The sequence below is a fragment of the Cervus canadensis genome, chromosome 26 (assembly GCF_019320065.1).
Source record: "Cervus canadensis isolate Bull #8, Minnesota chromosome 26, ASM1932006v1, whole genome shotgun sequence".
Taxonomy (NCBI): Eukaryota; Metazoa; Chordata; class Mammalia; order Artiodactyla; family Cervidae; genus Cervus; species Cervus canadensis.
Genome location: NC_057411.1, coordinates 5298117 through 5311584, shown reverse-complemented (window position 1 = coordinate 5311584; position 13468 = coordinate 5298117). Strand labels below are relative to the sequence as shown.

Genomic DNA, 13468 nt, shown 5'->3' with positions numbered 1-13468 from the left:
AGATCAAACCAGTCAGTTGTAAAGGAAATCAGTCCTGAATATTCATTGGAAGGACTGTTGCTGAAGCTGAAACTCCAATACTTTGGCCACCTGATATGAAGGGTCAACTCATTGGAAAGACCCTGATGCTGGGAAAGATTGAAGGCAGGAGGAGAAGGAGATGACAGAAGACAAGATGGTTGGATGGTATCACCGACTCAATGAACATGAGTTTGAGCAAGCTCCAGGAGATGGTGAAGGACAGGGAAACCTGAGTGCTGCAGTCCATGGAGTCGCAAAGAGTTGGACACGACTGAGTGACTGAACAAGAACAAGGCAGAGGGAAAGGCAAGTGCAAAGTGCTCGGGGGAGCAGGAAGGCCAGTGGGGTCGGGAAGAGGGAGTCAGGGAAGAGCAGTAAGAGACAGCAGAAGCCTTGGAGGCCACAGCAAGAAGTTTGGTTTCTCTTCCTAAGACACTGGAGATGGAAAGATATTGGAGGGTTTTTGACATGATCCCCAGAAGACATGGAGGTTTCATGGGCCATTTATTGCCCATGTCTGGCTTCACTCTCAGCCAAACTCACGAGGGCTGTCAACATCCTTGACTTTCTCACCTCACTCCTTCAACCAAGACCATTTGGGCTCTGGATGCCATCACTTCTCTGCAAAAGTTCTTATCAAGGTCATCCGGGACTATATCTCACCAAAGTTTGTGACAATGCTCAGTCCTCCTACTTCCCAACCTCACGGCAGCAACTGGCATGGTTGCAGCGCTGCTCCACGATTCAGCAACCCCTGACTCTAGCCTGGTTTTCTTCCTCCTTCGCAGGCTTCTTCTCCATATCTGTCAAAGTTCTGCATACAGTAGTGCCCAGGACTCTGACCTCTGACCTCTGCTGTACTCTTCCCCTGGGCTTTGGGTCCATGGTTTTCAATCCTGTCGATAGGCTGATGACTTCTGAGTTTATATCTCTAGCTCCAAATCTGTAATTCCAAATGCCTCGTCCACACGTCCACTTGGAGTTCTAACAGGCATCTTCTCCACGTGTTCTTCCTCACAGAAATGGCATCACCACACAGCTACCTGTTCAGGACAAAATCCCAGGAAGCATCCTTGGTTCTTACCTTCATTCCAGTTCGTTCCGCCTCCAAAAGAAAACCCTGAATCTGACCACTTCTCAGCAGGCCGCTGTTACCCACTAACTCCAGTTGCCATCATCCCTTGCCCAGATTACTGCACAAGTGAAGTTGCTCAGTCGTGTCTGACTCTTTGCCACCCCTTGGACTTGTAGCCCACCAGGGTCCTCCGCCCATGGGATTTTCCAGGCAAGAATCCTGGAGTGGGTTGCCATTTCCTTCTCCAGATTACTGCACAAGCTGCCTGATTTCTCCCCCTGCCTCCACTCTTACCTATCCCCTTCATTCTTCATCCATTATCTTAAAAGATATGTCAGGGCCACGACCTTGTCTAAAATCCTCCACTGCAATCCGAACAAATCCAAATCCCTTATCAGGAGCCTACAACACCACGTGTGGTCAAGGCCTTGTGGTTCCAACTCCCTCTCCGGCCCCCTCCCTCACCTAGGGTCCAGCTGAGCACAGTGAGTTGGCTCCAGTCTCCAGGATTCTACACTTGCTTTTCCTTGAGCCTGAAATATTTGTTCTCACGGTCTTCACCAGGCTTCTTTCTCATCCTTCAGCTTTCAGCTTAAATGCCACCTCGGTAAGGCCTTTCCTGATCTCCCAAAGTCTTCCCCTATCCCCACCACTCTCTAGCACTTTCAGAAATTACTGTATTCACCTGTTGTGGAGTTCCCTGGGTAACCCCATCCCCAACACCTACACCAGAAAGCTTCTAGAGAGCGGGCACCTCCTTTGTTTTCAGCCCCCCACACTGCCTGGTAGAGAGCAGATGCTTCTGAAACTGAGGTTGACTGACAGTCCGCTAGATCATCCAGGGCTCCTACGAGGTTCTCGTCTGCTGCAGGGTGGGGATGGCCTCTTCAATCGCTTGCTCTCATTCTAGGCAGCGCGAGGAGTCGGGGACTGGCAACTTCTTCTGTCTTCCTCTCCCACGCGCCCTTTTTCGCCCCTCCCGCGCCCCGTCCGGCCCCCTCCTTCCTCCCCGCCCCCTGCCCTGCCCCGCCTGCATCCCGCCCTGTCGCGCGGGAGCCGCCCTGGTCGCGCGGACGCTGGAGCGCAGGGACCCGACGGCCGGCCGCGGAGGCACGATGGCGCTCAAGGCGCTGCGTTTGGTTTTGTTCCTGGTCTGGTGGGACTCGGCCGGTAACGCTCACCAGTCTCTCTGGTCCCCGGAGGACCAGCCCAGGAGTTACTGAGAGGGGGGCCTTGCCCGCTACTGTCCCTCCCCGAGGCCTGGGGGCCTTTGTGCCCCTCCGCGCACCCGTTACTGGCGGTTCCGGCCCGCCCCGCAGTTGCCTGGGGACACGAACTTGGGGATGTCCGGGCTTGGGGGGTGGCATTGTGGAGCCCCAACCTTCTTTAGTTCCTGCTTGGGCTTCTTCCCAGGCTGCTCTTTCTCCCTTAAAGTGGATTTTCTGAAACCCAAGGTTAGGAGTCAGGTTTTTATGGACCCGGGGCCTTCCTTGCAGAACCTCAGCAGCAGATGTACCAGGAATCAGGAATTGTGAATGCCAAGTGCGCCAAGCACCGTGGGGCTGGTGAGAAAGCGGCTTCAGTCCAGCCAGACTTGATGTCTATTTAAAGTGGAGTTAAAGTGATAACACCCGATGTCAAAATTTGCACTTATTATCTCCACCACAGGGGAAAACAACATCGTGAACGATTGAGTTGCTTCTCTAACCTTTATTCGGTAGCTCCAGAGTTTCCCAAGCAATCCTATTAGGGTGGTCAGATACAGAACGGTTATCGAGTGTTTTCCGTGTGCCTGCTAGGAGAGGTGCCAGAACACAACTGAATCGACTTTTTTAGGAAGGGGTCAAAGAAGCTAGACATGTGAGGGAGAGGGAGACATGTAGCCTGTCTAAATCACAAGCTGAATTAAAAAAACCCTTATGAATGAGCACTAACCTTAATCACGTCCTTTAAAATGTCTGTCTCCTTTTTGCAGCCTCTTCCAATGCTCAGTTTGGTCAGCCTTCAGAATACAGCTCAGTAAGTAGGAAACCGCTTGGATTGTTTCTCCTAATACAGTGAAGCCCGCAGTGGTTTGGGTGGGGGCTGGTTTTCAGGTCTGCCGCTTTCGAGACAGTTGACTGCTTCTTTAGAAACCAGATTCTCAGGCAGGCTTTTTGATACAGATCACAGTGTAAATTTTGGTTAAAAATTGCTCAGGTCTTGCAGGCCTCAGGGCTTTGTTTCCTTTTACTATCTCCTTTGATGATTTAGAAGGTCCTATGCCCAGTAGTTACATGTTGTACTAGATATTTTATGTATATTCTCAAATTAAGTTCCGTGGAGGCAAACAGAGGCCAACCAGATGAGAACAAGCAAAAACTAGTTATTCAGAGCTTAATGTAGCAAGTGAGTCAGCCATGTCACCTGTGTTTTAGCTGAGACTCAAAGGCACAGGAGTGGGAAAGCTTTGTAAATGGGGAAAAGGGAAGGCATCAGATGTGCCCTTGTTGAGGCTGTTGGCATGGGGAGGCTGGAGGTGGGAAACTAAAGGCAGGCGTCCTATGTGAATGGTTAGGAGGGCATATTTGGATCAGCCATTCTGTATTTAAGCAACTCACATATGACTCTCTGCTTTCTCTCTAACCATTCCCACAGCAGGTCAATTACTCACTGGTTAGAGACAGACCATCCTCTTGTTTAACTACTCTCCTGTAAATCATAGAGTTTGTTTCTCATGAGTGTAGCTGTATTCTTAACAAGACTCAAGTATCTGTGTTCACAAGCCTATTATGCCAGCCACAGTCTTAATTTATAAAAGATGTAGAGACAGCATGAACATGAGGGTAAACAAATGAAAATGTTTATATGGAAACTGTGTCAGATGCTTTTGAAAAACTTGCTAAAAGACAAATTCTAAAAAATTGAATTAGGTATAGTAAAACAATAGTAAGTAATTGGGGAATTATTTTTTAACTGTATATTACCTTGCTGTGCCAGTGTCTTTAAATTCTCACCATATTTTAAAAAGGGGGCAGGTTTACCCCTCAGGACACAGATCTAGGAACTTGTAACTAGCCTCTAGTGGATAGAGAGCAGTGATGTTACTGTTTAGTGTTTACCCTACCATGGACGAGACAGCCTCACACAGCAAATAATTAGCTGGTCCAAAATACGAATGCAGTTGAGAAATCCCATTTAAAACAAAAGAAGAAATCATGGATGATTTATTATGAGTATGATTTTTTCAGTGACAGCACACAGAACTCTAATTAGTTGAAACATTTCGTAGGAAAAGTCTTATGTCTTGTGTCAGGATTAGATTCAGCTGCAGATAACAAGGACTCAAAATAACAGCTCACAGAACTGCCATCTTAGGATGTGGACTTTGTCATCCTGGTCTGTAAAGCGTAGAGTTCCATGCACCCAGGAGCAGGATGGAGGAATAGACAAAGAATAAAAATTGGGGAAGGCAGAGGACAAGCCCCAACTTTCTTTTAAAGGAGGTTCCTAGCAGGTGGTAAATGCAGGAGTCTGCAATGCAGGAGACCCAGGTTCAATCTCTGGGTTGGGGATTGAAGGGAGACTCCTGGGCCTGGAGAATCTGGAGAATGGCAACCCACTCCAGTATTCTTGCCTGGAGAATTCCATGGACAGAGGAGCCTGATGAGCTATAGCCCATGGGGTTGAAAAGAGTCGGAACAACTGAATGACTAACACAAGCACAGAAGCAACTGCGCGCGGTAATTCCACTTGCATCCCGTCGGCCTGGCCTTGATCGTGTGGTCGGTCATACCTGGCTGCAAGGACGTTGTCTTAGTGTAGGTAGCATTATAGCTGGCCATGTGCCTCATTGGCTTCCCATCAAAAGATTGGCAATTTTATTTTCATTTATATGTTTTAAGAGAACATGTTTAGGGTATGTTACAGTTTTTGTTACTGTTTCCCTACTTTAATCGACTTTTTCAATTAATTGACCAATTACCAGTTGTCCCAATCTCATTGGAACTTTTTCCAATGAGAGAAAGGGTATCTAGTCTCCTGTGGAAGCTGTCCTGGAAGCCATCATCTTAGTGAGCCTAGAGCAGGAAGAACACATCAGGCTCCTAGAAGGAGATAGAAGGCTGAACAGAGGGTGGAAAGGGTCAAAAGTTTCTCTTTAGTTCAGAGTTTGGCCAATGCGCTGTCCTACTTAGGTCTCTATGAATCCACATAATATGAAGGAAAAGGTATATTTCATTTATTCAGAGTACTAAACACTTATTCTGAAGTGAGGAAAGATGATTACTATTACTAAAACAAAACAAATACAGCAGATCATATATTCAACCTGTTATTAGAGTGAGCCTCTGGATGCTATGATGTGACCACTGTGACCAGTTCTAGTCCTGGTCCTGCTGGAGACTAGAGGTTATGAGCAAGACATATTACCTCTCTGGCCTCAATTCCATTGAATCTGAGGGTTGAGATCCATGATCCAACATCAGTTTGTTAGAGCTGCTGTAATAAAGCCACAAACTGAGTGACTTGAACACCAGAGATGGGTTGTCTCACAGTTCTCAAGGCTGGATGTCCAAACTCAAGGTGTCGGCAGGGTTGGTTCCTTCTAAGGGCTGTGAAGGAGAATCTGTTCCACTCCTCTCTCCTAGTATCTCGTAGCCTCAGGCATTTCTTGGCTTGTAAATGGCATTCTCTTGGTGTCTTCACATGATCTTGCCTCTGTGTGTGACTCTGTGTCCAAACTTTCCTTTTGTTTAAAAAAATTTATTTATTTGAACAGGCTTTCTCTAGTTGCAGCGAGCAGGGGCTGCTCTTCCTTTTGGTGCTTGGGCTTCTCATTACCGAGCGCAGGCTTTGGGCACATGGGCTTCAGAGCTGCAGTACTTGGGCTCAGTAGTTGTGGCTCATGGGCTTAGTTGCCCTGCAGCATGTGGAATCCTCCCAGACCAGGGATCAAACCTGTGTCCCTGGATTCTGGATTAGCTGGATTCTAATCTGCTGCACCACCAGAGTGAAAAGAAAAGTGTTAGCTACCTCAGTCGTGTCTGACCCTTTGTGATCCCATGGACTGTAGCCCACCAGGCTCCTCTGTCCGTGGGATTCTCCAGGCAAGAATACTGGAGTGGGTTGCCATTCCCTTCTCCAGGAGATCTTCCCAAACCAGGGGTCGAACCCAGATCTCCTGTATTGCAGGTGGATTCTTTACCGTCTGAGCCACCAGGGAAGAATTCCTGAATGGGAATTTTACCACCAGGGTAGTCCCCCAATTTTCCCTTTTTATAACCACACCAGTCATATTGGATTAGGGCCTATTCTCCTAAACTTTTTACTTTAAGATAATTTCCCATATGAAGACCCTACTAATCCCATATAAGGTCATATTCTGAAGTGCTAGGAGTTAGGACTTTAACATATCTTTCTGGGTGGATGCAGTTAAACCCGTAACAATCCCTGAGGTCTAATTCTGAACCTACTGCTTTCCTTAATGCTGTTGCTTAAATGCCAGTATCTTACAAGTCCAGACAAAAGATTACATTTCCGAGTGTGTCTGGGCATCATGCCACAGAATTAGGTGGAATGTAACAGGACATTCTCATGGAGTTGCTCGTGAAGAACAGATTATGAAGCTGGAGGACAGTAAAGTACGTTGGTGGCATATCTTGGACTTTCATTTAAAAGTCAGCCAGCGTCAACCTTCTGCTGAGGTCCTTATCTTACATAGCAGGTATTGACCCATTGCTTCAACACTACATCTGATGCTTCGAAAAATCTGTGTGTGTGTGTGTGTGTAAAATAGAAATTTTTCTGTAGGATATTTCTAGAAAATATAGGGAAACTTGGCACTTTGCCCAAATTATTCTCTGGTGGCTCAGATGGTAAAGAATCTACCTACAGTGCAGGAGACCTGGGTTCAATCCTTGGGTCTGGAAGATCCGCTGGAGAAGGGAATAGCTACCCACTCCATTATTCTTGCCTAGAGAATCCCATGAACAGAGGAGCCTGGTGGGCTACAGTCCATGGGTTCCCAAAGAGTCGGACATGACTGAGTGACTAATGGTGGAACTTTGCCCTCCTCTTATGGTAAAAACGTCTCAAGTTATTCACCAATTTCTGTCTTCCTTTCTCTTTTCTAGCCAAACTGCCATCAGTACACATTACCAGGATGTCCCCGGGACTTCAACCCCGTGTGTGGAAGTGATTTGTCCACTTATCCCAATGAGTGTACTCTGTGCATGAAAATCAGGTAGCAATTTTTCAATATAAACTAGGCACATATACTTTAGTTCTTCTCCTGCATTTTGATTACTTAGGAAGTTGTGGCTCTTTTCTTGGACATAAGAATCAAATGTGACATAAGTAGCTCTGTTTTAAGACATATTTAAAAAGACACAGGATCAGTGAATTTTCTAGGTCAAGGTTAGAAAAAGAGGTGTGTGATTAATCAGTTATAGACCAGATAATTAAGTGATGTTACTCTCCAGGGATGGGTAATTTCCCAAAATGAAAAATATATTTACAACTTCCCCAGTGGACCAGTGGTTAAAAATCCACCTGCCAGTATGGGGGATAAGAGTTCCATCCCTGGTCCTGGAAGATCCCACATACTGAGGAGCAGCTAAGCTCGTGCACCGTCGCTACTCAGCCCACGCTCTGGAGCCCGAGAGTCACAACCACTGAGCCCTGTGCTGCAACCGCTGAAGCTTGGGTGCTTAGACCTGAGCCCCACAATAGGAGAAGTCACCCCAGTGAGAAGCCCAAGCACCCAACTATGGAGCAGTCCCTGCTCTCTGCAACTAGAGAGAGCCTGTGTGCAGCAAAGACCCAAAGCAGCCAAAAAAAATTAGACAAGAATATATTTAGTAGTTAAACTCTGTGCAATAGTAAATGTTCTGTTGAATTCAGGAGCCACGTACAGGTGACCTACACACCCTGCACTACTGGTCAGAAAACCGGTCTTAGTAACTCTGCCTGTTAGAATGCTCACTAATAAGTGTATTATACTGACATCTTCTGTGTAACACACCTGGCCAGCTTAGGTGACCGTGACTCCACCTCCAGATACACTGCTTTGTATTTCAGGGGTTCAGTCTCTGAACTTAGTCTTCAGTAAATTACCAGGTCTTCTCAGAGTGATTCGTGGGGGATAGTTCCATGTGCCCTAAGGTTTGGGGAAAAAAATGGCAGAGTTGGGTTTTCACCTTCATTGTTTCCTAGATTTAGCTTTTTTAAAAAAATCATTTAATAATTTTAGGCTGTGCTGGGTCTTCGTTGCTGCTCGGGCTTTACCTGATTGCAGCGTGCAGGCTTCTCATTGTAGAGGTTTCTCTTGTTGCAGAGCCTGGGCTCCAGGGTGCAAGGGCTTCATTAGTTGTGGTTCCTGGGCTTGGAACACAGGCTCAGTTGCTCTGCAGCATGTGGGATCTTTCTGGATCAGTGATAGAACCCACGTCTCCTACATTGGCAGGCAGATTCTTTACCACTCAGCCACCAGGGAACGCCCTAGATTTAGCTTTAAAAATGATTGTCAACTGGGACAGACTATAATGTATAATGACATGGGTCTTTTTAATACAACTTGTGGGCCAGTTTCAATAAATGTGTTTTTATGATTGGTCAATTTTCAGGGAAGATGGTCGTGATATTAAAATAATCCGAAGTGGACCCTGCTGATGGAGCAGTTTACAGAAGAGAAATTGGAGAAACACCCCCGCATACTAGATGAATTTTATTTTTCCCATTTCTCTTTTCCTGTGTTTCTTTGTGTGAGATTTGTTAGCCCACATTTTCTGAGATGAGATGTGGAAGAGAGCCATGGACAGTGATTGATAATTAAAGCAAACAAAAAAAGTCCTTGTTTCTTGGCATTTGCCCCTTGAGTTAAGCTTATCGCCCAGGTTACTTATATGTTGCTTTATTTAGTTGGAATAAAATCAGCATTGTGTTCAGTTACCACTGTTCCCTGTTGAATATCCATTCTCACTCAGCCTCACAGGGCCCTTTTGCTCTCAGACGGAGGTGAATTTCACTAAGGGAGAAGTAGAGTCATTTTTGAGAGGTCAAGGATGATTCTCCTTCCCCATTTTCCTGACTCTGATACAGAGTGTATGGTAATTGGTACAGTGTTGTGCAGAGAGCAAATAATGTGAGATGCTGAAACTGACTCTAGCCCGAACAGGTAGAATAAAAAAAAATATGCAATAAAAATACAAGATTTTAGAATTCCTTCCGATGCAGTTTTTCTTTCAAGTTAATGCAGGGACTTGCCCTTTTCCTTCTTCTAGAGCTGAGGTTCTGAACCCTAGAGATGATGCTGGGGCTATGTCGAGAGGCATTTTTGGGATCACAATCTGTAGGGTGGATGCTCCTGACTTCTAGCAGGTAGAAGCCAGGGATGCTACCAGACATTCCACAGTGAGCAGGACACCTCCCAACAACCAAGAAATTTTCAGTCCAAAATGTCAGTAGTGCTGAGGTTGAGACGTCCTGTCTTAAGAGTCGATGCAACATAAAAAATAGATGTTGCAATAATAAAAGTGACCAAAGGTTACTTTAGAAAGATATTGTTGTCCAGGCAGAGGATTTTGAGTCAGGTCCTAGGTTTAAGTACATTCTAGGGTCAGGAAACTGTGAGACAAGAGGCAAGAGGTGATGTCAGTGTGTAGAAAAGAACCTGGCTTTGGCAAGTGGACTAAATGTGAATTTGAATTCTGATTCCAGCACTTACTTGGACTTCTGTTTTCTTATCTGAAAAAGAGGGATCATGTTCAAGTCATGGAGCTGCTGTGAGAAAACTGCTTAGCCCAGCACTTGGGTCTATGGAAACTACTGAAATAGTAGCTACTGTTAGTTCAAGTATCCCTCTTAGGAGGTAGAAACTGAGGCCCACAGAGGCAAGCCAACTTACTCAAGGTTATGAAGCAGTGTGGACTAGAAGCCTGGTCTCCAAATTCCCAGACCTCTGTTCTTATGTGGAATAGAGGCAATAAAGTGGGAAGTTGTATAATATAAATGTGCCACAACTACATTATGTCTGTAGCTATTTTTGGCTTAAAAGTTTTATAAAACAAGTATGTGATTTTCAGAAAGTTAAAAATACACTAAAATATATTTTAAAAATGAAAGTCTTGCCCATACTAGCCTCTAGAGGTGACCAACATGAACCTTTTGGAACACCGTCTTCCTAAGTATGTGGGGGAGCTTGAATGTCAAGAAGCTAAAGGGTCTCGGGGTGACACTTCATTGTTGACGGCAGACCCGCAGGCAGGACGTGGCAGCAGCCTTCACTGCACCGGGGAGAAGGAGGCTGCCGATTACAGGGGGCTTGATGGCAGGCTACCAGGGCAACGAGCCGCTGGGCCACACAGGTAGCTACAGACTGAACCCTGTAATCAAGAGGGTTGGATAGCCCTGTGAGTGAAGCAGGGACTGGTTGAGCAGAGGATTACAAAGAGCAAGAGAACAGCCGTCCTGAGTGGCCTGCTCAAACATGCATCTTGAGAAATGTGGACCTCGTCTTTTACGCCGCCCTTGTGTGCACCCTGTGTAACTATGTTTATTAAAGACTGTCCAGGTAGATCTCCCTGGACCCTTCAGATCATCTCCATAGACTGGTTTAAAGTGCACATCCCGCGAAAATACATGGGATAGATAGTTTCTACCATCTAGGTCTGGATTTGAGTTTAATATGTTTCAAAGAATAAAAGTGGATTTAGAAATAAGAGTACCAAAAATAGGGCACAGATTATCTACATGTTAACATGTAGAAATGTGTCATAACAATGATAAGAAATTTTGAGATGCTCTAATTAATAGCTTGATATTCAATAGGCTTTTTGTTAAGATTGTTTTTTATACAGCATTATTTTGTATGTATGCATAATAATAGCCATTTGCAATCACCAATAAATGGATTGTTTAAATGAACAAATTACATAATTCACATAGGCTGACTTTACAGAAGGAAGTTTTTGTTTGTTTTTAGGAAGTTTTATTTTTGTATGTTGAAAGTGACAATCAATTCATATATAATTTTTAAGTAATATACATGAAGTAGATGGACTGTGGGGCACTTTTCCTATAGAATTAAAGTGATCTACAGATCAAAAAGTTTGAGAATTCTTTTTTTTTTGTGGTGGCTTCTCTAGGCATGTGGGCTTCAGTAGTTGTGGCATGTGGGCCCAGTTGCCTTGTGGCGCATGGAATTTTCCTGGACCAAGAATTAAACCTATGTCCCCTACATTGCCAGGAAGATTCTTAACCTGTGGACCAGCAGGGAAGTCCAAAAAGACTGAGAACTCTTTAGAAAATAAAGGATCAGATAAAGCAGCTAAAGATACAGTCAACTTCCTCCCAACTCATTCTAGATCTTGCCCAGACTGTCTCTGACACTGCCGCCCATGTTTATGTTGTGCGGTATATACATCTAGATGGCACAGACAGCAAACAAGATATAGAAGGAAAGGTGTTTGGAGGCACAGATGACCATTCTCAGCTCTTCCCGTAATGCCTTTGTTTCTTCAGTCTTCATAATTGGGGAGAAGCAGCATCTCTCTATGACATATAGAAATGTGACCAACCCCATGTGAAAACACATCTGAAATCACACCTGATGTATTTGCCAATGACTGGATCATTTAGACTGCCAAATTACCATAGCTCCCACAGTCCATCTTTAGAGCAAGCAGTTTTATTTTTCTGTCTTGAAAATGAGATAATATTCAATTTAATGGGTCTAATAGTTGCATTCACTACAGAATTCTTAGGGCTTCCCTGGTGGCTCAGATGGTAAAGAATCTGCCTGCAAGATGGAGACCTGGGTTTGATCCCTGGGTTGGGAAGATCCTCTGGAGAAAGGAATGGCTACCCACTCCAGTATTCTTGCCTGGGAAATCCCATGGACAGTGGAGCTTGGCGGGCTCCAGTCCATGGGGTCACGTAGAATCAGACTGAAGAACTTTCACTTTTCACTTTCGCAGTATTCTTAATCCATAGAATTGAAATTACAGACAAAATGTATGAGGTTTTATGACCTAAAGTGCTACCCTTTACATCTTAAATTAAAAAAAAAATTTTATGTATTTGGCTGCACTGGATCTTAGTTGCAGCATGTGGGATCTAGTTCCCTAACCAGGGATCAAACTTGGGACCCCTGCATTGAGAGCATGGAACTTAGCCACTGGACCACCAGGGAAGTCCCTAAGTTTAATTTTTAAATTTTGTAAGAAAAAAAGGGAAATTGTGTGTCTTAGTACTCTAGCATATTCCAAAGTCTCTTTTCTTATTGTGGAGAAGAGATCATGTTTACAAAACATTTATGATAAAATTAGATTCAATGGTTCTGTGGCTTTTTTTTTTCTGTCCCCAAGCAAAATTAGTTTTCCTTAAATGGAGAAGGATTTAAAAAAACAAGGAAGAGATACATCAAAATGTTAACAAAATTAAACAATTGTACACATTTATCCTCAAGAAATATTTACTACTTTGATAACTATGATAAAATATGCCTTTTAAAAATTGATTTTTTAAAAGTAAGATTATAGTTTAAGAAACCATGAGCAGAAAGGAAACCTTAGTTGAACCAACAAATTAAGAGCCAGAAATAGCCCACCAATAAATAATCTTTTGCAGACTTTGCCAAATGTTCTCCCTGTCATGGAACAATTCCTGGCCAGCACAGAGACACAAGAGGGCAGTGGCTTCCTGGGAACCGCCACTTCTGGCAGATCCTGCTGCTCAGCATGAAACAGCTGAGTGACGTGTCTCTAAAGCCTTGCCACTGGCCTGAGAGTCATATCTGACTTGCAAACTGCTTTGGAAGACTCATACTTTTAATTTTTTAAATTTATTTTTGATTGGAAGATAATTGCTTTACAACAGTGCTTTGATTCTTTGACACTATTTCTGTGACTAACAATGAATGGTTCAGTTGGAGCTAATGTGGAGTCAAGGACCTAGGTGAAATGATGACAAATAAAAACAGTTTTACCTTCTGAATAGGAGTTAGGCAAATGCTCTCAGACGGTGGCTGGAAAAGCTGGAATTTGAAAAGTTTCCAGAGGAGGAGGCTGCAAGCTTATCTGACTTGAACAAAAAGCTCTGACCCGACAGGCCTCAGAGAAGACTGCTTTTCTGTGGTGGGCAGGTTTATGAAGAAGCCACCAACCTTTCTTCTCTAGGTTTTCTGCCTCCCTAGGTTTTCTGCCTCCCTGTCCCCATCTGGTTCAATGTCTTTTATCTTGACTAAAACTCTGCCCTAGTGAGTATATTTATTAAGTCAGAAAAATCCATAATATCCAATAATAGCTTGGCTATCTACAGTTTCCAAAGTCTTTCATACTTTATAAAACACGTTCAAGTATGTTTTTCACACACCGTTTGAAATGATTTGACTTT

The 13468-nt window shown here is 44.3% G+C and overlaps 1 protein-coding gene across 2 annotated transcripts; it reads left to right on the top strand.

Annotated features, from left to right (window-relative positions):
- The first annotated feature begins 2138 nt into the window (after positions 1 to 2138).
- On the top strand, positions 2139 to 9025 carry SPINK2 (serine peptidase inhibitor Kazal type 2). Of its 2 annotated transcripts, none has more exons than XM_043448037.1 (4): positions 2139 to 2266; positions 3072 to 3115; positions 7210 to 7319; positions 8701 to 9025. In XM_043448037.1, the coding sequence occupies exons 1-4, from the start codon at positions 2212 to 2214 to the stop codon at positions 8744 to 8746; spliced, it is 255 nt and encodes an 84-aa protein (XP_043303972.1). In that variant the 5' UTR covers positions 2139 to 2211; the 3' UTR covers positions 8747 to 9025. The 2 variants fall into 2 exon arrangements, with proteins under 2 accessions (XP_043303972.1, XP_043303974.1); XM_043448039.1 differs by lacking the exon at positions 2139 to 2266 and adding an exon at positions 2312 to 2661.
- Positions 9026 to 13468: the final 4443 nt, after the last annotated feature.